Here is a 23,562-nt window from a genome sequence, read left to right on the forward strand (position 1 = left end):
CAGTGCTGTCTGTAGAGTGGAGGGAGAGTATGCAACAAATGGACTTGTTCTTGCCCCCAAGGAGCTAACTGTTTCATTTCAGAAAACTGACCCATTGGTCTTAATAACTGATAATGTTTCTGGAGTTCTTTCTGGTTACACAAAATTTGGGTTAAAACTTGGGTGTGTGTAAAGTCATTGGCTGCCTTCAAAAACTTGGTGTCTTCCTTTTTATGGAGAAGGAGGTTCCTTGTGAGATGGGGGGTGGAGGGACAAGAGCAGCCAGTGCGGCGAGCTTAGATGGTGGATCACAGATTTCTCTCGGGTTTGTGGGAAACTGACTTGTACGTTTCCTTCCCCCAGGATCAGCGGGAATGTGTTTCCAGGCAGGAGTACAGGAAGTATGGGGGGGCCAAACTTAACCGGTTAAACCCTGGGAACTACACAGCCCGAATTCAGGCTACGTCGCTTTCTGGGAATGGGTCATGGACGGATCCCGTGTTCTTCTATGTTCCAGCTAAAAGTAAGGCTTGTGAGGGAGCAGCATGGTAATGACGAAAGCAGGCTGGGCTGGGATTCGGGGAGCCTGGGGTGTGGCTCACCCGCTTCCTGATTTTCTTTGAGACCACAATTGCCTCACCTCCAAGAGGGCCGTGCTAAGATACCTGTGCCTTGTTTGGGGAACTCGGGTGGGGAGATGCTGAACTTTGAGGACTAGCCTCAACTTACAGGCAGGGAGAGGATCTGAGCCCCTCCTTTGAGATGGTGCAGCCAAAGTTGAAACCTTTGCTTTCAACTTAATCTTCAAAGCTGTTTTGCAGAGCACGGAATTGAGCGAACTGTCTCCTCTGCTGCATCGGTCATGTTGGGTGGAGCTTTCAGGGCTTGGAATCTTGAGGTTTGAAAGAAATTTGGGGGTCCTCTAGTCCAGTGTGCACCCAGACCGAGGCATTCTTCTCTTGGCAGCTGGCAGTCGGAAAAATACAAATGGAGGTTAAAAGCACCAATCTGCTTTGAGAGCGCACAATGTTCATGATTTGGTACAAAGGCCAGGGAGTGTTAGGAGATGATGTGCAAACCATTGACACGACACTTTTTCGAAGGCTGTTCTATGGGATGATTTTAGATTTTCAAACTGAATTTTGTAAAATTTTTGAGCATGACAATGGCCACCTACTTGTTTGATCAAAAAAAAAAAAAGTGAGTCTTATTTGGTGAAATATACATTCCTTATTATTTCCATATTGCATTTCCATTATTTCTTCTTAGAAACCCATTTTTTTTGATAATTTCATGTTCAGATAATGGGGTAAAATTCAGCATTACAATTCCACCCACCACCCCCCTCCAAAAAAAATTGCACCCCAACCTTGCTTAGTGGTGGTATTTTGGGGTCTCATGGACAGCCCAGCTCTGATCTGAGTTAAAAGACAGATTCAACAGATCCAGTAGTCCATCTGGTTAGCACCAGACATCTCAGGAATTGCATGATATCTGAAAATCCTGATAGTGACAGATAAAAGAAGGACAGGAGAATGAGCAGAATAGCAAACCTAGAAGCTACATTTTATGTGCCTGGGTTCAGGTTTTAGTGGTGAATAGTAAATTCCGTCAATTAAAATGGTCCGAATTCTACCACTTAGTTCACTTAATTTTGTCTTACTAGTTATCCTGTGTTAACCTTGTCCAGCACCTAGAATCTTCACGATATCCGTGTAAAGGGTTACACATTGTTGGCTTTCTCTCTGTGTGTCCTTCTCTGTCTCTCCCTGTTTCTCCTTCCCCCTCCCTCCCCTCTTCGTCCCCTAGGAGTAGAACCTTGGTTGGCGGGTCTCATTGTGAGCAGACTTGGCTTCTGGATTTTAGTGAACTTGCCTTATGTTTGGAGATGACACATTTATCTCTGCTGTAGCTGCTCTGTTTTTAACCCTGCAAATGCTAGGGGGCCACTGGGAAATCCAGGAGCCCCACTATGGAATCTTTCCAACAGAAGTTGGCATATACCACCCGGAAATTAAATCTGTAAATCTGCTTTACGGTCAGGAAGTTTTTCCTTATGTTAAACAAGACTCTCTCCTGCTACGGTTTAGTCTCATTTCCTCTTGTTTAATCCTCAGAGGAGATGGGAGCTCTGGAAGCTTTTTGGCTACTGCTCTCCTTTTAGAAACCCTGAATGTGCTTGAATACTATTAAATTACCCCTCAGACTTCTCTTCTCCAGACTAAATAATCTCAGGTATTTTGGTCTTTTCTTGTAGCCGAATCTCATAGACCAATTTTCTAGCCATTTAATCATTTTGTTCTTCTTCTCTGGATGTGTTCCCGTTTCTCCATGTCCCTGTTGAAATGTGAAACTCGAAAAGAACACAGTACAACCTGACCAGTAGTATAATTGATACAAACATAAGAAATAGTCCTCACGGGAAATCAGAGAAGAATCTGCTAGCTTCCCAATGGCAATGATAACTTGTGTATATTGTCAGGAATTAGAAAAATAGGAGCCTGCATCCATGTTGAGAAGTATTTAATTTAAAATATCTTTAATTTTAAAAATAACAATAGCTTTAGTGGTCTTTAAGAAGCAATAGTAACTTATAGTAGCCAAGTAGTCAATGACAGGTGTATTAGTCAGGGTTCTCTAGGGAAACAGAACCAGCAGGAGATACCTGTAAATATGAGATTTATGAAATTGTCTCATACAACTGTGGAGATGCATGAGTTCAAATTCCGTAGGGTAGTCTGTGAGCTGGCAATTCTGATGAAGGTCTTCAATGATTTCCCCAGGAGAGGCTGGCTGGCTGAAGAAGAAATGAAAGTTCTCTCCTCTCCCTTACAAGTCTTCAACTGATTGGATTCTCTCATTGCGGAAGACATTCCTTTAGTTGATTGTAGATGTAATCAGCCACAGATGCAGTCATTTAACTGATGATTTAATAAACCAGCCTTCTGGTTTATTAACCACCCATGAAATGTCCTTGCCGTAACAGGCCAGTACCTCCTTGACCAGAAAACACTGGGCACCATCACCTGGCCAAGTTGACACCTGAACCTAACCATCGCAACAGGTGACTTATGAGAGATGTAAATCGGCCTGCATTCCAGGCCCATTTCCACATAGCCATGTCTACTTGGATGTCTTCATGAGGTCTGAACTGGGTAACATAGGACACGTGTGGCTCCCCCCACCTCCCCAACCCTCCGGGATGCAGCAGGCTCTCCTCACTGTGGCCAGGCCCCCCCAGGCTGCCCACTTGGCCATGAAGTTGTCTGGTACATGAATTTCTTCTGGATTTGAAGGCTTTTCCTGACTCCTTTTAATCTGCAGAATGAAGTTCAAACTGCTTAGTGTGTACAAGGCCCCTTGTGAGCCAGCCCTCACTTGGCTCCAGTATCATTTCCAAGCCATTCCTTTGCTTGGGAAGCCACCTGCTGCCCCAGCCCCCCAAAGGAAAAAAAAAAAAGCCCATCTTTCTTCTTCAAGACTCAGGCTAACTGAACTTCTCCTTGGGGAGCTTCCTGCCTCCCCCTCTTGCCCTATCCATCCCTTCCTGCCCGCATCCCATCTGTACAACCCACTCTTCTAGTTGTTACGTGTCTATTGCTGATTTCCCACATGTGGCTGAAACTTTCAAGGGTGCGGCCCAGCCCAGAATCTCTCATATCAATGGTTGGTGACCATGAGGATTGCTTAGGGTCTCGTACTTAGAGCCAAAGTGGAATGTTTGTGGAGACTTCAGGTCACCTTTGTCCAGTGGGGCCATCCAGGTTTTGTTTTTGTTTTTTCCTTTTTCTTTGTAATTGACTTTGGAACCGTCTTGACAGATAAAAGTCAGAACCATCTTGACACATATTGAGGGCTATATATATCATAATTTCTGTTTTATTTTAGCAAATCTATGGGTTTCCATTAACCAGTCATTAACTCATTTACAAAGACTACTTCACTCCCTCATTTGAACTATTACTTCGGAATATACTGGGCTCTGAAAAATTAGTCTATTCCTCAGTCTGCACTTAAACTTTAGTTTTTTTTTTTCTAAACAACTCCGATATTTTGCTGTGTTACTCTGCTACTGTTTCCCTGCTGGGATTCCTGGTTTGTGGTCATATAGTCAGTGGATTTCCGGGGATATTCTTTTCATGCTTCCAACTGAATATAAAAAAGTGACGTGAGCCAATATGTTCGCCTGGTAACATTTCCTCACTTCCCTTCATTTCTGCAGCCACAACCTACGAAAACTTCATCCACCTGATCATTGCTCTGCCCGTGGCCGTGCTGCTGATTGTGGGCGGCTTGGTTATGATGTTGTACGTCTTCCACAGAAAGAGGTGGGTATCTCGTGAAGTGTTACAGCACTTTTTACGACTAGGTGGTTTGATGATCTGAATGTGAGTTAAGGTCATCTTTTTGAGGATTTTAAGGAAATAGTTCATGGGTGGAAAACCCTGATTTTCCCATTACGTATTCTTGGCGGCAAAAGAGAACATTTTGTTTTAACGACGAAGGTTTTTGTTGTCCTCATTAGTACAGGCCTTCCCCTCACTGGTTGCTCTTGTTGCACAGACGCTGCTGCACATGCAGGGTTTTTCCCAACATGACATGTTAGCCCTCCCATCAATAAGCCCCTCAGTTTCCAATGAAGTAAAGAAAGAAACATTTCTTAGAAAGCACTAACCTGCGGCCGCTGAAGAAGTGAAAGCTGTGTTAAGTTGTCTGCCCGTCCACCGTCCACAGGGGCCTGGGACCTGAGTGTCCTTGAGAGTTGTGACACGCTGTTAGGTTGCCTGACACTCCCCTTCTCCCTAAATGAAATAGAACAAATAAAACTGATGCAGTGAAGATGAAAGTATACACAGAAATGTGTAGGGAATTTTTTTTTAAATCTGAATTTTATCCTTTTTGACAGGAATAACAGCAGGCTGGGGAATGGGGTGCTGTATGCCTCCGTGAACCCCGAGTACTTCAGTGCGGCGGACGGTAAGGGTCTGGGCTGCCGGCCTCTGGGGGTCTGCACAGGGGCTTTTGAGAGGGCTGCTAATTCAAGGGAAATGGTTTGCCTTGTTCTGTGGTACCTTTGGCCTCAGATCCTCCTTTGTTAACACTTTTTTTTTTTTTTTAAAACCAAAGTTTTTAGCAGTTGACTGAATACGCCCCAATTCTGGGACTGTAGGGGAAGCCCCAAAGGAAAAACAGGCTTCAGAGATGTACGGGGCCAGTACAGTAATCAGTTGATTTAATTGCTTGAGGTCGTATGCTGGAGTGGAAAAAGGCTGCGTAACTGTTAACATCTAGTCAGAGGACATGCCACAGCTGACAAAACAGTCCTATTGAAATGAATTTTAGCTTGAGTTTTATATTGTTATGATTGTCTTTGACCACATAAGGCTCCTCTGCTTTTTTTTATTGTGGAATTTTTCTGTCATTGTATTCCACTGGGGTCATAACAGTTTATGCCCTCCCAGCCCCTTCTTACTCCCTTCAGTAATAACTAATGAGGGTCATTTAGGTAAATGGCTGAGAGGTTCTGACTGGGAAGCTGGGTCTTTTTCAGTGATAATAGGTATTTGGGGTGGAGTGGGGGGGCTGTCTTTTCTTTCTCCTGTGCTTAAATCCAAACCTTTCAAGTAAGGCAGGGTGAGGGGTTGTCCTGGGATCCAGCAACATTAGCTACCATTAGCTGGCACTTTGCTTAGAGGCTTTTACAAACATCATCCCATTTAATTCTTACACCCTCGTAAGGGGGTTTTATTCTGCTCTTCCATAGGTGAGGCAACAAGGCTCAGATGGGAAGCTTGCTCAGGGTCAGGTAGCTAGTCCCCAGCACCTGGCTCTGCCTGCTGCACCTCACTGAGGAGGAGTAAGGAAGCCCCAGGGCAGGTCAGCACAGGAGGCCCCCAGGGGGGCCATACTCGATCTGTCAAACGGACAAATCGGGTGGGTGTGTTTAGAGAAAGTGTTTGCTTCCTTCAGTAGATACCCAAGAGATGTGAAGCCAGGTAGTACTGGTGATTATTCTTAACTGATTTTCTAGATCCCATGAGAGAACTTACGAGAGTAGTTACTTGTGGAAAGGATCTTTCCCTTTAAAAACAAAACAAAACAGCAAGAAGATATGTATGTCTTATTGGTATGAATGACAGCTTTAAAAAAATAGAAATCAAGTGAGATGAGGAGTCATCACATGCTTACTGGGAATTTACAGGGAAGATGCCAGACCAGTCTCTCTTCCGTTTCACTTTTCCTCTGTGTAAGGGCGACATCCTGTCAAGACTGTTTCAGAGAATCTGCTCTGCTTTGAAAAAACAGCACAGAAGTTTGCCCATTTGTAAAGCTTTGACTATGAAGTGTAGGAAGTTTAGGGAGAGCATTACTACAATAAAATCAGATTCTCAGATGGTGACTTGCATTCAGATTTTGTGTCTTTTCCAGAAATGATTTCCTAATATGCCTTGATCCTTCTTTAAAACAAACAAACAAACTTATTGTCACCCAGGCCAACAGGTGGGAACACTGTTCCCTCATTTGAACTTAATTTATTTGGCCTTTTGACAAACACCATATAACCAGTTTCCTCAAGGGGCAACAAAATGACATTACAGTTCAACAGTGCTTAAAAAACTTCTTTCTCCAAAGGCTAATCTGCATGTCACCATTCTCCAGAATACACTGAAAATCCCCTCCAGGAAGGTGCTGATAACACTGAGGACTTAAACCCACTACTGGCTAGTGGAGCTTAGGACTTCTGGATAAAGCTGTAGCTGTTAGGTTGAATTCAGAGAAAAGGATGGAGATTATTGACTTCAGGGACCATCCAAGGAATGGATTTGACCGGTTTAAACTCCATGTTTTATGGCATGCTACGTAGTTAGTGATTAAAAGCAAGCCTGAATTTTCAGAGATAAATGGATAAGCATGGTGTCTTTTAATACTCTGAGAGATATTATAAACAGTGTTATCTATGGCTTGTCTGGCATATTTACTCTTGTAAGCCGGCATCAGCCTCTTTTTCAGGAATGCAGATCTTCTAAACCACAGGGAGGGCAGAGTTCCGTTTGTGAAATTTCTCAATATATACGTACTAAGAAATACAAAAATGTATATGAAAGGAAATTTGAGATTGATTAACAAAACCCCTATCGGACACCCTTAAGAGGTTTGGATGGTGGTGTCTCCTGGGGCTAATTTATAAACCTCTTTCCTTTAAGACTTTATTTTAATGGAATTCTTGATGAAGTTGGGAACATGGTGGTCAGCCCGCTGCTTCTCTCACATCAGGCTGCTGTCCCAAGGTTAACATCTGCAAACTTGAGCACAAACACAGGTGCAAAGCTAGCCACCCCATCCAAACAGCTTCTCAGCCAAATCAGCCTCCTGCTTGCCACCGGAAGGGCCTGGGGGTTTCCCACTTAAGCAAGGATGTTACAGCACTCAGTATTAGAAGAATTTGCCTATTGTTGAAATTTCCCACATCTTGCTCTGATTGAATAGGTTGATTTTATTTTAATTTTTACTCTACTTCATCAGAGTTGTGGGTTGGGTCCTTTGTTTTCTTTTCTTTCTTCCATGCCATTTTTTCTTTCCCCCTCTCTATCTCCTGCTTTCCTACCTGGCTGGAATCATTCATTTCTTTATTTTCTCAAGCTGGATTGAATCTTTGCAGAAGGCCTGGGCGGGAGAGGAAATCCCCCGCAGGCTCAGCTGTTGTCATGCCCTGTTGCTCCTCATCCCAACAATGCGAGCCCCCTAAGTTCCCTGGAGCCCAGGCCAAAGCCTTTGGAGACTGTCGGCCCAGCAGCCATCCCGCCATGCTGGTCCCCAGTAGGACCCCCTTCCCTGCCAGGATGCAGTTGCTCTCGCCCCTCAGTAGAGGCCCAGGGGTCTCTGGCAAGACTGGGAGATGCTCTGTCTAGACTTGAGTGGTGCCACCAATAGAAATATACTGTGAGTTACTTGGGTCACTTTAATTTTTCTCGTAGCCACTTTTTTTAAAAAGTGAAAAGAAACAGGTGGAATAAATTGTAATGATATAAAACCCAGTATATCCAAAATATTATCAAGTCAACATATAATCAGTATAAAATTAGTGAAATATTTTACATTCCTTTTTCTTTTTGTCTAAGTCTTTGAAATCTCTCTGTATTTTGTACTTTTAGCACATGTCAGGTTGGATTAGCCATATTTCAAGGGCTCAGTTAGCCGTGTGTGCTAAGTGGCTTCCATACTGGACAGCTCAGCTCTTGCATCTGAGCTGAGGATGCTGGCACCTCTTTTAGATTCATCCAAGAAGTAGGTTTCCACATGTCCCATTACCACTTCACACATAGGCCTCTACCCACTTTCCTGGTCCAGAATAAAAACTTCCCGTTCCTTCTTTCCCCTCCTTTTCTGATTTGGATTTTAATCCATTGATGACAATGGGCAAAAGCCCAGCCTTCCGGAATCTCCCTCAACTATTTCATTCAGTTTCTCTTCTCTTTCTCCTGTGGTTAATTCACATTTTTCAAGCTATGGTTTGTTTATGTTAAGTGATGAAAAAAAAAAAGGCACCACTGCTTTCTATCCTATCCTAGCCTTCTTTGCTTCTTTCTGATTCTTATGTACTGTTGATACACTTGGATTACCTAGGAATTCTCACAGATCCCTAGCATGTAGGGCAATTTTGGTGCAAGCCATGCATCGTTTCCTGATGTTCTCCTCTGTGGGCTTTAGGAAGTGGCGTCTTATATCCTTAGCTAAGCCCAGAGTTTCCCCCCAAAGCACATTCTGTCCTGGGGTGTGTTTCCATGCCTGTTTCCAATGCGAGTTCCTTCTTTCCTAGTGTACGTTCCTGATGAGTGGGAGGTGGCTCGTGAGAAGATCGCCATGAGTCGAGAGCTTGGGCAGGGGTCGTTTGGGATGGTGTACGAAGGAGTTGCCAAGGGAGTGGTCAAGGACGAGCCTGAAACCAGGGTGGCCATCAAAACTGTCAACGAGGCTGCGAGCATGCGTGAGAGGATTGAATTTCTCAACGAGGCTTCAGTGATGAAGGAGTTCAATTGTCACCACGTGGTAAGAGAGCGTCCCTGCAAGGCCACACTCCCTCACGGGGAGGAGGTTCCCCGGGGCCTCCCACTGTGGCGTGGCAGTGGCTGCCCTTACGGGGTTGGTGTCTGGGGTTTGGTGTCCAGCCTCTCTCTTCCATATAGTCTGCCCATTGCCTCCCTGGGTCCTTACGTCAGATGGCCCTTGGCCAGCGGAGCCCCTGGGGCCCTCTTGGGCTGGGCTCTGCTCCAGGTCTCCAGGTCCTGCCCCGCACAGAGGGTCCCGGGGTGGGTTTGGGGGTGGGGGTTGCAATGCAGACGTGCCCCAGCCCCTGAGCCCTTCTCTCTCCCATCCCTCCCAGGTGCGGTTGCTGGGTGTGGTGTCCCAGGGCCAGCCAACGCTGGTTATCATGGAACTGATGACACGGGGCGATCTCAAAAGTTACCTTAGATCTCTGAGGCCGGAGATGGAGGTCAGTTTTGCATTGAACCAACTTTGCACATTCTCTTGCCTGTTCTTTTTCCTTCAGAACCTTCCTCCAGGGACGTAATTGTGTCCTAAATCAATTTACTCTTCCGTGTTGAATGTTTCTTGCTACATGGTTGGCTATGGCTACTTTATAGAAAGCATTTCCCCAGCTAGAGATAGTCCTTGATCCTCTCTGAGAGGCGTTTGCCATTCCTCAAATACCCTTTGACTTCTGTGCCTCTTGCCTTTGTGGGGCAATCCCTCCACCTCCAGTTATCAGCCCCCCACTCCATCCCCATCTTACCTTCATTTCCGCCTGCGAGGCCCATGGCAGAGCCTCTTCCCCATGACGCCTTTGCCGATCCCCCAGCCCAGGAGTCACCATCTCCTCCACCAACTTCTCAATGCGCTTTCCTCATCTCCTAGAACGTATTTTCTCTTCTTACGGTGCTCTCTGTGTACTCCCTACCCTACCCCGTTCTGTCCAGCTTTTCATCCCATGCCCAGGTCAGGGCCATGTTTATGTCAGGCATTCCTTCAATAAATGTGTATTGAAGTTAAACGTTAGGTCCACCCGATCCCTGCCCTGACCTCTGGAAAGTGGCTAGAGCGACTTCCCACCTGGCTCTGTGCACGGGGGATGCACTCTCAGCTCTCTCCCCGGTCGCTACCTCTGAAACGAGGAAGCCAGGCTGCTCGGGCCCTGCCTCCACGTTGCAGGCTTGGTCTGGAGTCGGTGTCTTGCTTGTGCTTTTCCATAGTAATCACCTCGGCTGCCCAATCTCTGCTTCGTCCATGGAAATGTCATTTGGGCTTTTGAGTTTACAATTCTAGATCTGCTGCAATTTCTCTTGAGTCACTGTGGTGTTTCTGCTTCTGTAGCATTAATCTACAAGCCCACTCTTCAGCATATGGGAGACATGACTTATAAGTAATTATTGCTGAGGATAAACTGGTGGATAAATGCCTAGAAATAATACCAGCAATAGCCACCTTTTCATTTGGCTGCCTCGGTGGGTCAGAAGTCCTCACTCTGGCCCTGGCTTTGCCACTTGCTGGGTACGCGTGTGCTTGCCTGTATTCCCTAAGAGCAGTAGCCTCCCTTTTTCCCACACCTTTTCAGATTTCTGTAGCCGTTCTCTGAGCTTTGTTTTCTTTTCTTCTTTCGTTTCTGCAACATAACCATCTTCGAGGTAGCATTTCTGAGCGCCTGTTCACATATGGTCTCGTTTGTTTCTAGCAGATGATGGTGGGTGTGGGCCGGGGCTCCGAGCGGGGTGGTCCACGACCCACTTACCCACTTTCTCTTCTACCCAGCACTGATCTCCGGCTCACTTTGCTAATGCAAAAGTCAGCGTGGAGGAGAGAAGCCTGATCAGATAGGTCACTGGACACGGGCAAGGATGTTGCTTTACAGCATCATTCAAGGCACCTCTGAAAAGTAGGAACCACACAATCCCTTCTGCCCCAATTTCAGGCAGAGAATAAAAATCTGAAACTGGCTCTGACACAAGCTACCTCCACTCCCTGGGCAGCAGCTTCAGGTTTCTGGCTTTGGTTTCCTCCTACTTGTAAAACAAGAGGGTTAGCCAGTGGGATTGCTGAAGTCCCTTCCAGATCTTAAAAGCCACTTTTAGATTTGTCAGATTTAAATGTTTCTTTTCTATCTCCTGTCATGTATAAAAATGCAGATGCTTGTCTGATAGTTTCATTACATTCTCCTTGGTCCACCCCTCATTAAAATTTGCTTATTGACCTCACTAAGTGTGTGCATGCCTTAAGTACTATAATCAGGAGTTTGCTGACCTCTAAAATACTTCTGCATTATGAGCATAAACTTAATATTTTATCTGCAAATCTCCTGGTGCAGTGTGCATATTTAAAGCCCTGAAAAGATTAAAAGGAGGAAAAGAAGCATGGCTGTGTAAAAGAAAGTGGTCATTTTTGGCTTACTCTCTAGCTTCCCAAATAACTCAGTAATGGGTATTTTAAATTACCAGAGATAGTCTTGATGGTCTCTTCAGAATTCAGTTGTGTGTGTCGAGTGCAGGGAACTGACCTGGAAGTAGCTGGACAGTTCCTACACTGCTTCTAGAAACCAGCTTTCAGCAGAAACTAGCAGCTCACCAGATGAGAACCAACACCCACTGAGCACTGACTCTGTGGGCCAGGACCGGGGGGCACTTTCCCACCGTCCCCCCACACAGTAGCACCATCTGATCCCCAGGGGAAATTGCCCAGACCGCCTGAGCCCAGAGCCGGGCCTGCTCTTCCGCATCACACGGGGTGGGAGCTAGGAGGTGACGCACTGGAGGTGTCTGGGATGGCTCCACCAGTCTTGTGTGAGATTCTCTGCAGTCAGAGAAAGCAAGGGAAAATCTACGGCAGGAGTACAAGCAACACATAGTTGGCGTCTAAACCTTGGGCTGGTGATTGGTTTTTGCACTTTCTTTTAGGATGGAAAGACTGGGCAGATATTTTACGTAAAACTTTTCTCTAAATGGATTTATTTTATTATTTGCGGTAATTGTTTTCAGGCAAATCAGTTTCAAGGCAAGTATGTTGCCCTCCCCTGCCAAGAGGCAGTGCTTATCCCTGTCACCCGTCACTGTTTTACCTTGGTCCCCTCCAAGATAAACTGCAGCTGGACTAAAATTAACTTTCAAGTGCTTGCTTTCCCCAGTACCCACAGGAAATAATCGTCAAAGGAAGGCCACGCTATGACGTGAAAACAAATTAATCTTTATTTTTGTACATTGAAAGAAAGTTGAAGGGAAAGGACAAGATGAAATCATTTCTAACAGTGCTTATATAAGTAGTAAAACATGAGCAAATGAGCATGGTTACTTATTTCCAAACAGCCCAAATTGAAAACTGTTTGTCATGATTATGGAAACAAAAGGAACACATAGTCTAATAGGAACCATAGTAACCAAGAATTCTTAATATCAAAACTTGCCTGTTTCACTTTAAATAACTTTTGTCCTCCCCAAAGTAGACAGTGCTGTTCCCTGGGAGTCCTGGTTGGTGTTTCTCTCTGCAGCTCTGTGTGGCATGGCCCAGGAACAAGCACATGCTCCCACCACTGTGATCCCAAACTAACACGTTCCTTCTGAGCAAGCCCCGATTTCTTAGCAGAATGACCTGCCGTGCTCAGTTTGAATAAAGATGGGTTTACAGACTGTTCTAGTTTGCCAATACTGCTGCAATGCAAAACACCAGAGATGGATTGGTTTTTATAAAAGGGGGTTTATTTGGTTACACAGTTGCAGTCTTAAAGCCATAAAGTGTCCAAGGTAACACATCAGCAATTGGGTACCTTCACTGGAGGATGGCCAGTGGCATCCAGAAAACCTCTGTTAGCTGGGAAGGCACGTGGCTGGTGTCTGCTCCAGAGTTCTGGTTTCAAAATGGCTTTCTCCCAGGACGTTCCTCTCTAGGCTGCAGCTCCTCAAAAATGTCACTCTTAGTTGCACTTGGGGTATTTGTCCTCTCTTAGCTTCTCCAGAGCAAGAGTCTCCTTTCAATGGCCGTCTTCAAACTGTCTCTCATCTGCAGCTCCTGTGCTTTCTTCAAAGTGTCCCTCTTGTCTGTAGCAACTTGCTCCTTCTGTCTGATCTTACAGAGTGCTCCAGTAATTTAATTCAGACCCACCCAGTGGGCGGGCCAACAATTCCATGGAAATTATCCAATCAGAGTCATCACCCACAGTTGGGTGGGGCACATCTCCATGGAAACACTCAAAGAATTACAATCTAATTAACACTGATAGGTCTGCCCACACAAGATTACATCAAAGATAATGGCGTTTGGGGGACATAATACATTCAAACTGGCACACAGACCCTGAAAGAATATGGGGTGGGGGAAAAAAAGTTCTTGAGTTCTCACGTGGTATATAAATATGTTTAATCTCCAACAGAATAACCCAATCCTAGCACCTCCCAGCCTCAGCAAGATGATCCAGATGGCTGGAGAGATTGCAGACGGCATGGCGTACCTCAACGCCAACAAGTTCGTCCACAGAGATCTGGCTGCCCGGAACTGCATGGTGGCTGAAGATTTCACAGTCAAAATTGGAGGTGTGTCCTTGGCTGTCCAAGCCTGAGAAAGCACTAGACCCACGTGCGTTTTTGGGAGTGTGTTGGCATTAGCCTGCCCCGGAGGGGTGGCTCCACGCTTTCCTAGAGTGCAGAGGCTGGCTTTTGGAAATGATGGGACCATCTTCAACCAACGGTTGGTCACAAACCGGCCAGGCTGGCTCCCACCCGGAGGACGCATTGGCACAGTGGTCCCGGTTGGCTTGAGGACAAGCCCTGGCTGTGGATCCTGTGGCTCCTCTCCTGGCTTCCGGAACTCTTCTTGATAGAATGGTTCTCAGCATTTGTGACAGAAATAATGGAGGCATTGTCCTCAGGAGGTTTTGGCTGGGGATGAAACAACACCAACCCAAACTACTGCTCTTGCTTTCAATTTTCCCAGCTTATGAGGTGCACTGTCCCCAGCCAGGGGTCACCTGAGTTTTCTAAGAAGTGAGGTGCCCTGGGGGTGGAGCCCCTGCACAGAGCAGGAGTGCTGACGGGGACAAATGTGATGGCCCCTCAGGAGAGGGCAGACAGCTGTCAATGGAGCTTCATGCCCGGGGATGGTGCACCTCAAAGTGTCCTAGCACTTACTTTTCCTGTGTTGGCTGACCAGCCTACTGCTGAGACAGCTGGTTCCTGTCTCCCACCCCAGCCCCAATTAGGGGCTTGGATTGCATTCCAGATCATTGGTTCAAAATTCATTTCAGCCTCTAGGTGTGTGGTGTCATTTGGTCTTTTAATTTGCCTAATCAAACCATAGACCAACATTGGGGCTGCTCAGGAAAGCACCTGCTTTTACCAGGTTTCTCCTCTCCCCACACTGATACGATATGGTTCCAAAATATACCAGTTATTTGTTCTGAGAGGCTGTAGGGGGAATGGTACATCCTAACAAAATTCTTTACAATTAACCTCTTTGGCTCCTGAGCTGTTTGTTCTGGAAGCGTTCACTTCCCCTTAGCAATAATTTTTGAATGAAATGTTTTGGACCTTTAGTGAACAATGAGTATCCCTTCCAGAATGGCTTCCCAAGTAGGGGGGATGTTTGTATTTTTCATTTGTAGGAGCTAGAAGGGTGGAAAGGGAGCCGTGTCATCCAGCACATGTCACTCACCATCAGCACTCGTTCAGGCTACACCAGCGTGTGTCTGGCTCTTCTAGGCCTGCATGAGGCCCCTTGGAGCCCATCTGCCTGGCCAGTGCCCGGCAGGCAGAGGGAAGAGGCTCCAGGGAAGTGGGAGGGGGTGGGAGAGGCTGTCCTGCCCCAGGGCAGAGACACATTTTTGTATCACCTGCTATTCTAAGTCCAAATCAGCAAGAACTATATTTGCTATTCAACGACGTTTGCTATTTATTTATAGTGATGTTTTCTTTGTTAAATGTTTGGGGTTTTTTTTCCCAGAACTTTAAAATTTTCTTTGTGTTTAGGAAGAAACTTTTTTTTTTTCCCTTGGATTTTGTGTGTGCATGTGTGTGTGCAAGTAAAGTCAGATCCTCTGATTTGCGTGCCACTGGATTAATTCAGAGGCAAGACTTTAGCAGTTCATAATTATTCTTCCCTAGGGTTCAGTGATGTTTTTCCGATGTCCAGTGTTTCATGGATTACAGATAAGATGAGCAAATTTTACTGGAAGCAATTTGATGGTCCTCAGCATAATATAAGTAAATTACATTGGTTAACATCCAAGGAACTCTGTGTTTTCTTTGTAGCCTCACTACCTCTTTGTGGCATAGTTAAGAGATGTGAATAAACATTTTAAGAAGTATAGCAGCCCTTTCTCCTGGCAAGGAAAATGGTAGAGTCCATGTAAGAAAGGGTTGTATGATTGAGTGGAAAATCAAAATTTGGCAAAGCAGAAATAATTTAGGATTATAAAGCAAGCCTGCCATCAAACATAATTATATGACATCTTCTAGAGACCTGGAAAATGGAAGAAATTTTCAAAAAATGTGGGACTATTACGTTGAAAAACATTATTGAGTAAATAGGTTCTGGGGCCACTAAGTGGCATCCGTTACGCATCTTACTCTGGAAACTTTTTCATCGTGAGTCGTTACTCTCAAGATTTTCCCCCATATTAAGCAGTGAAATTACTTTCTTTCCTCTGGAAACAAGGGTAGTGCTACCAAGAGAATATGAGACTACACCCTTGTGTATTTAAAGCCAGGTAGAACGCACCCTTGGTCTATACAATACATTTCTTTGGCAAATTGTGGGACTCCCTATTTGCAAACTGCCTTCCTTTAAAATGCACTAAGGGAATTGACTTTTTAAAGGAATCAAATGATAAATGTACTTAAAAGCCGGGGGACTTCTTGGTGTTTGCTTGTCATGTGACTGATCATCCCTTACTGTTTCTGCCGTATGAAATTGCAGATGTGAACCCACAGCCTCCTTAAAGCGGAGCAGTGAGGGTGCATCTCTGCTCCTCCCCGAGAGCTGCTCAAACAGCATCACTCTCGTGCCTTCTCTCCACCCTACAGATTTCGGTATGACAAGAGATATCTATGAAACCGACTATTACCGGAAAGGAGGGAAGGGCCTGCTGCCTGTGCGTTGGATGTCTCCGGAGTCCCTCAAGGATGGCGTCTTCACCACTCATTCTGATGTCTGGTAATGAGAGACTTTTACCATAATGCCAGCCCGTAGCCCTCCAGCCTCCAAAAATCCCACTGGCCCAGTCACAAGGGCTTTACTTTTCTCCCAATCTCTCGTCATGATCAGCCCATTTCCCGCTAAGTCTTATGTGGGCCACACTCTTTCCTCTTTGGAGTGGGCATGCTAAGGACAGAAGGACAGCAGATATCATTTCTGCTCACCCAGAAGCTGGAAGCCATTGAAACAGAACACCAGATTGTGCCCCCAGGAAGACAGGGCACGCCAGAAACTTCTACTTCTCTCAGCTTCTCCACCCTGCCTGTCTTCTCTCTCTTTTCCTCTTTCTCTGTAGATATTAGGTGGGTACTGCTACCTCCTGTAATGTAACCTTCAGATCACAAACATGTCTTTTATTTAGATCTAAAGCCTCTGAGTCTGGATTGTGTTTTCCTGTCGGTCCCATCTGTTGTTTGTCTCATTCAATGGGCATCAATTAATGCTGACTCAGGGATGGTATGGAAAGCAAAATTTTTATAATCAAAGTGTCCAGGAGTGGAAGCCCGTCAGCTGAGGAGTGGTGGAGGACCATCAATAGTATCGTGATTTGCCATTCCTCAGCAGCTTCATGGAGAGATGGTAGGTTCTGAAACAGAGCTAAGGTTCTTGGCAAGCTGAGGCCCTGGCACATCTATCTTCTAGAATGTCAACTCGTTTCTTGGCTTTCCTCTCAAGAGATCCCATTGCTGATGTGGTCCAGAAATGGTAGTTGTTTACTCCAACTGGCTGGATGACCACATAGAGGAACTATTTAAATAGTGGCCGACATCATTTTTTTAACCTCATGAACCTTTCACAGTTTAAGGGCCTCCGATCTTATTTTGAAGACAGGTGCAAATTGGAAATAGCATTTGAATTTGACCCAGCAAAGCATGATAGCTTCTTGAGCTCAAGTATGAGATGTGTTTTGCAATCAGCCTGTCCGAGATGGTTATCTTTTCACTGTCAAATCAAAGTGCTCTACACCATTTTTGGTGATAGAGATGTCAAGGGAGAGAACAAGCTTGGGGTATGTGCATGCATCGATTTATTCTAGGCTTCATTCCTCCAAATGCTTCGAGGTCAGCTTACGGTACAATAAAATAGAAAAACTGTGAGTGCCAGGGAAAAACAGAGAGAGGGTAGGAAGATAAAACTAGAGTTGTTAATATCCCACAGGCTAATTTTACCCCAGTTCTAGTTAGCCACTATTGCTCCAAACAGCAACAAAGAGGCACCTTGGGTGTTCGGTGCCAGTTTCCTCCCACTTGACTACACAGCCATAAAGAACCCATAAGAAAAAATATACACAAACGAGCATAGGCATTTGATATGTATTCCATTAAATGTTCAGGCGTTGACAGTGCTATAACAATGCTGTAAGTTTTTTTCTGTTTTGTTATCTTCAGTTTTTTTTGTTGTTGTTGTTGTTTGTTTTAAACATAGCCTTTGAAGATAGCACAGGTGGGGGAGGACAGGACATTGAGTTATATGGAAGGTTCCTCAGCCACCCTGGCTCTAAAATGAAGCTATCCCTCTTGAAGGAATGGAGATCATTGATGGTCTTAAACAGCACAAAATAATCATTCCTAAATAGTTAAAATTAACAAGAAATACCAAGAATTTTATCTGAGTTTTAGAAGAGACCACAAAATCTTAGGATTGGAAGGTATCTCCAAGGTCAGATCCAACCCCCGAATCCCATCCACAACATCTTTAATAGGAGATTGTTGAGCCTCTGCTCAGATACTTGCAGCAACTACATGTTCACTCCCTCACAAAAAAAAATGTCCTAATTAAGACATCCTTGTTCTTCACAAATCTTTCCCATGTTATGCTTAAGTTGGCCTCTCTATGACACCCCACTGGCTCTTCTCTCAGTAGCAGAATTGCACAGCCTGCTCTCTTTCTGACAGGACAGGCCTTGGAGTCATCTAAGGAAGTGATCTCTTCTCTAGGATATTCAGCCTACTGTCCAGATTTGCCTACTGTGGCTGAGACCCTATGGTTGCCCCTCCTGCTTCTCTGTTGTAGTACCACATCCCTCTCAACTTGTTTGGGTTAGAAGACACAGGTATCTAGGCATGGAGGGCACCAGGCCAAGGACTGGGGAATTGTGACCCCCAGCTTGGAGTCATGTCCCCTTCCTGAGTGTTTGGATCACCCTATGGGCGTATCTTCATTGCTCGACTTAACTAAGAAGCTTTCCACGCTGTTAAAAATATCCAGAGCTAGATGCACCTGCTTAGAGTTTCTTGCTTCTTTAGTGGCTGGTTGGCATCAATGGGGAATGTGGATTGCTTGGCAGGTTTCAATTTGCTGGTGGGTGGGCCCTTGACATGCACTGTTCCTGGTGTGGAGAGTATAGTTACTGAATACTAAAGCCTGGCACTGAGGGGAGACTCAACTCAAGTTGTCTGTTACTCAGCCAAGTTGCCAGTGCTCATAATTAGAAAAGACTTCACACAAAGGCATTTATCTGATGTTTGAAGATTAAATCTGTCTGCAAATTACAAGATTGGATTTTATATTGAAGCCATTAAGAGTCAAGGCCACACAGTGAAATACCTGCTTTGAAAAATGCTTAGCTGTTGGATGTTTCTCAGTGCCTCCTCCTGTCCATGTGGCCTTAGTCAATTGCCTGGCATCTCTGGGGTTTGATTGCTCCATCTGGAAAATGAGGTCTGTTTAGGGATCTTTGCCTTCCCTTCTAGCAGTAACTGGGTAGATGTTTAGATGGTTCCTTAATGACACCTGGTGATGCCAGAAAGGCACCTTGGTATTGGATATAGATGGTTTGGCTTCCATTCCCTGGTGCAGAAAAATGTTGGATTCAACTGGTCATGCTGAGCTCTTAGGGATAACCAAATATTCCAACATCAAGGAGACGTGATTGGCAGGTGATATTGACATCAGAAGAGTCACTCAGGAAAAGCCTTTCCAGTTCACCTCTGCGCCACTGGTGGAGAGCCAACTAGTCCATTACCTTCTATCTGATTTGATGCGTTAATCGTTGAGGACCAAGGATGGCTTCCTGGTTGGGGATGGGGGTGAGATGGTGCGGTGGAGAGCACTTGCTGCAGGGGGAGGAGGGTGAGACTTCCTCAAGGGAGTTAGGTTGAAAAGCAATCAAGTAGGCCTTGGATATTGTGTTAGGGATTTTGGACTAATTCTACAGACTCTGCAAAGACTTTTTTTTTTTTTTTTAAATTCAGTTTCAGTTTTATTGAGATACAGTCACATACCATATAGTCATCCACAGTACAATCAGTTATTTAAAGTACCATCATATAGTTGTGCATTCATCACCACAACCAATTTTTGAACATTTTCATTACTCCAAAAAAATAAAAATAAGAATAAAAATAAAAGTATAAAAGAACACCCAAAACATCTCATATGCCCATTCCCCCTTATTATTCATTTACCTTATGTCCCCAGTTTTCTACTCATCTGTCCGTAAACTGGATAAAGGGAGTGTGAGCCACAAGATTTTCACCATCACACAGTCACACCATGTAAGCTACATAGTTATACCAGTTGTCTTCAAAAATCAAGGCTACTGGGTTGAGTTCAGAAGTTTCTGGTATTTCCTTCCAGCTATTCCGATACGCTAAAAACTACAAAGGGATATCCATACAACGCGTAAGAATGCCCTCCAGAATGATGTCTCGACTCCGTTTGAAATCTCTTGGCCACTGAAACTTTGTTTCATTTCTCTTCCCCCTTTTGGCCCAGAAGGCTTTCTTAGTCCCACAATGTTGGGTCCAGGCTCATCCCCAGGAGTCATGTCCCACGTTGCCAGGGAGATTGACAACCCTGGGAGTCATGTCCTACGAAGCAGGAAGGGCAGTGAGTTCACCTGCAGAGTTGGCTTAGCTAGAGAGAGAGGGGCCACATCTGAGCAACAAAGAGGTTCTCTGGGGGTGATTCTTAGGCACAATTATAAGTAGGCTTAGCCTCTTCTTCTGCAAAGACTTCTAAAGTTTCTGAACAGAAGAGAGATCAAGAGCCGTGTTTTATTAAGCTTTCTACAGCTACAGCGTAAGGATGCGTTGAATAAGAGGTTGGAACCAAAAAAGAGAACTGCTATAGGCCAGGAGAGCAGGACCATCTGAATTAACCAAGCACTACCTCAATGGAAAGGAGGAACCAGACCTTTGGACAAACCTGAGCCTGAATAGGCAAGTCTTGGTGGGACTTGGAGGAGGCCGAGGGAAGGCAGGTGGTAAGGGTGCTCTCAGGTTGACTGTTAAGGTGGAACAGGGGCATCGAGAGTACAGGAGGCAGGGAAGAAGCACAGGTTTACGAGACCGAGTTCAGTTTGAGACACGCTGAGTTGTTGGATAGCCAAGTAACCTGGAGCTTGAACTAAAGCAGTCAAGGCTGAAAGGGTCAGCATGGGAGCCATCCAGTCGAAGCAGAGGCTTGGAGGAAGGGACACAGCCAAGGAAAAGGACCTGGGAGGGTACCACATCCTCAGGTTATTCTCAAAACCAGGCCTGAAATCAGTACAAACAGCAGAAAGTTTGTTTCACATACTGTCCTGTGCTTCAGACCTGGAGAATTAGGAGCTGCAGCCTCCCAGACATGCTACTTATGTGACTGGACAGATTTGGGAGTGTAGCGGTGCCAACGCTCAAATCGACGGAGAACCCCTGCTTCCCTCTGCCCAGGCCTCAGCTTTTCTAGATCTCTTGTGTCTCGTGAAGATATTTCTTGACCATTGGAAGTTCAGAAGGACCTCGGGTGGGTGAGTCAGTCCTCCTTGATTGCTAGGATTCTATCTATACCTAACATCTACTTTTAGTAGCAACTTGTACAAAAACCTTTTGCTCCTGGAATGTAGCGAAGCAGCCAAAGGAAAGGTCTGATACAGGGTCAGAGGCCCTCCAGGCATGGGTCAGGGCCAAGACCCTAAGCGCTCCGGGTGGGAAAGTACCCTGCCCTGGATCTTTACAGTGGAGTTTCCCACACCCTTTGCCCAAGTTGGATCTGGTAGGAAGCTCCCCCCAGGCCACTTGCTCACAAGCAGCCTGCTTTAGCAAGGTGAAGTGAACTGAATGCAAAAGCTAATGGACCGGGGGGAATTTGTGAATGACTGGGGATCTGCTATGGGAAAGCACGTTTGTTTTCCGGGTCACAGCATTGCCTTCCCTAACGTTGTCTGTCTGAAAGTGTGCATTATTTATTTTAATTTGTTTTCTAGTAGTTCGATCTTCAAAACCAACAGGCAAAAAAAACGCACGTATGGCAGAACTGCTCACTGTTCTGTCTGGCGATTTTATTCCCCAGCTGCCCCCTTCTTCTTCTGTGGGCCATACTCTGTGCTCCAGGATTCTTTGTTGGCCATGAGGCCCACCACCACCACCAGCTAGTGGAGCCTACCTCGATTCCCTCACATGGGGACAGACCCATTCACAGGCCAGCAGCTTCTAGATCTCAGTGCCATCTTCTTCTCCCTCAGCTACGCCAGACCTGGAGATCCCTGGAGAGCTTTCCAGTGTTCTGAGTCCCAGGCCCCAACCCCATACTAGATAAATCACAACTTCTACTGGGGGTCCAGGTCTCCATAGTTTCTAAAAGTACCCCAGGGGATTCTCATATGCAGCCAGATTGAGAACCACTTGTGTAAAGGTTCCCAGAATGGTCTGATCATAAGAATCACCTGGGGGAGCACAGCTTGATGGCCCGAGGCCTCGGTTTTGAGTACTAAATCAATGAACAGGCAGGGTATACATATCTGAATTTATCATTGTTGGGCTAAAGCAAGTTTGGGGAGCTCTGCCCTGCTGGTTAAGTGGCTGGGGCTAGGCCCTGAACTCAGTGTGCCCTGGGTTCAAATCAAAGACGAGGCACTTCCTAACTGTGTAAAGGATGGGAAAAGTCCCTGAACTTTAGCTTCCTCAACTGTGCCGGGGGGGGGGGGGGGGGGGGGGGGGGGGGGGGGGGGGGGGGGGGCTGTATTTACTTGACGGGAAAAGCTCGTAGCCGTCCTTCCACCCTCAGCCCGGTGCTCAGTCCCCACAGTATCCAAGGCAGAAGGCATGCTGGGAACGGAGGGCTGCGGTTCTCTCCATCCCTTCCAAAGCTCCTCACGTTTCTTTCCTCCCTGTAGGTCCTTTGGGGTGGTCCTCTGGGAGATCGCCACACTGGCCGAGCAGCCGTACCAGGGTCTGTCCAACGAGCAGGTCCTGCGCTTCGTCATGGAGGGTGGCCTCCTGGAGAAGCCCGACAACTGCCCTGACATGCTGTATGTATTCTCCCCCTCACCCCTCCATGTTCTCTCTCTCATTTCCTTTCTCGAGTAACTGTTTTCCTGGGTCATATGAGGTTGGTCATTCTAGAAGCAAATCTCTCTGGTCCCAGCAGAGACTGTACAGGTTGGGAGGGGATTAGACAGGGATTTATCCTGACGAGGGACCAGGTTTGGAGGAAACTGTGTCTTTGCTGTACCCTTTATTCTTAAATCCCTCGGATCTCATTTGCAGTTTGCACCATGATTTCTCAGACTGAATGTCTCGGTGACATATTAGACCAAAGGCTTTCTCATTCATCCTCTCCATGCAAGGTTTGAAAAAACAAAGAAACAAGGCAACAACACGACACTTACTACTCTTACATCAAAGCGAGAGCCTGTGCAGCCTCTGCAGGCCTGAGCAGATGGCTACCGTTGGTGCCCACAAAGCTTCCAGGTCAGGAACCTTCGTGGGCTGGACACACACAGACATCTTCCCACAGGCAGTTTCTGGGTCCTGCCACCAAGGTTTCTTTTCTGTTAAGTGTTTATCAAAGTCGTAAACCATGTCAATAGCCTGTGCTCTGGCATTTCACCCAGGGCGCAGTGGGGGCTGCAGCGTGGCTCAGGTGACCTCTTTGCACACACGTCCTGCGACACATGCCACAGTGGGTGCTGGGCAGTTGCACCACAGACCACTGACGTTAAAGGAAAATCTTACCCTTTTGGTTCCTGTGATTTGTCCGAGAATGAGAACGTGTCCCTGATGTCTCAGGGGCCTTGGCTGCTCCTCCTTCTTAGGAAAAGACCCTTCGTTGGAGGTCTCGCCCTGCTTTCAGGGCACGGTATTGATTTGGGGCCTGGTGGAGGGCAGAGCTGCCAAAGGTGGAAGGGGCTTGTCTTTCCTTGAACAGGTCTGAGGAGGGGGTGTGAGGTGTTCTGTGATTGGGACACTCATGGGAACAACAGATGTAGGCCAGAAACAGCTGGTTTTTGACACATAGGTTAAGGCAGGGTTCAGAGACCCTTCTGAATCCTAAAAGGTAAACATGACGTTAGGCTACCTCTTGTACCTCAGTGCAGGGCTTTTCTGGGGGTGCCTTGCAGCTCAGGGTCTGCTTGACTTTGGAAAATGT

The 23,562-nt window shown here is 46.0% G+C and overlaps 1 protein-coding gene across 3 annotated transcripts in view; it reads left to right on the forward strand.

The window, feature by feature from the left end:
- Positions 1-23,562, forward strand: part of IGF1R (insulin like growth factor 1 receptor) — a 342,034-nt gene that overhangs the window by 304,034 nt on the left and 14,438 nt on the right. For all 3 annotated transcript variants that reach the window (XM_037832932.1, XM_037832933.1, XM_037832934.1), the window contains 8 exons: positions 343-502; positions 4,202-4,307; positions 4,886-4,956; positions 8,798-9,027; positions 9,362-9,472; positions 13,391-13,550; positions 16,038-16,167; positions 22,307-22,441. In XM_037832932.1, coding sequence (XP_037688860.1) covers positions 343-502; positions 4,202-4,307; positions 4,886-4,956; positions 8,798-9,027; positions 9,362-9,472; positions 13,391-13,550; positions 16,038-16,167; positions 22,307-22,441 — 1,103 coding nt within the window. The remainder of the gene's footprint in view (positions 1-342; positions 503-4,201; positions 4,308-4,885; positions 4,957-8,797; positions 9,028-9,361; positions 9,473-13,390; positions 13,551-16,037; positions 16,168-22,306; positions 22,442-23,562) is intronic.

The sequence above is a fragment of the Choloepus didactylus genome, chromosome 4 (assembly GCF_015220235.1).
Source record: "Choloepus didactylus isolate mChoDid1 chromosome 4, mChoDid1.pri, whole genome shotgun sequence".
NCBI classification, from domain to species: Eukaryota; Metazoa; Chordata; class Mammalia; order Pilosa; family Megalonychidae; genus Choloepus; species Choloepus didactylus.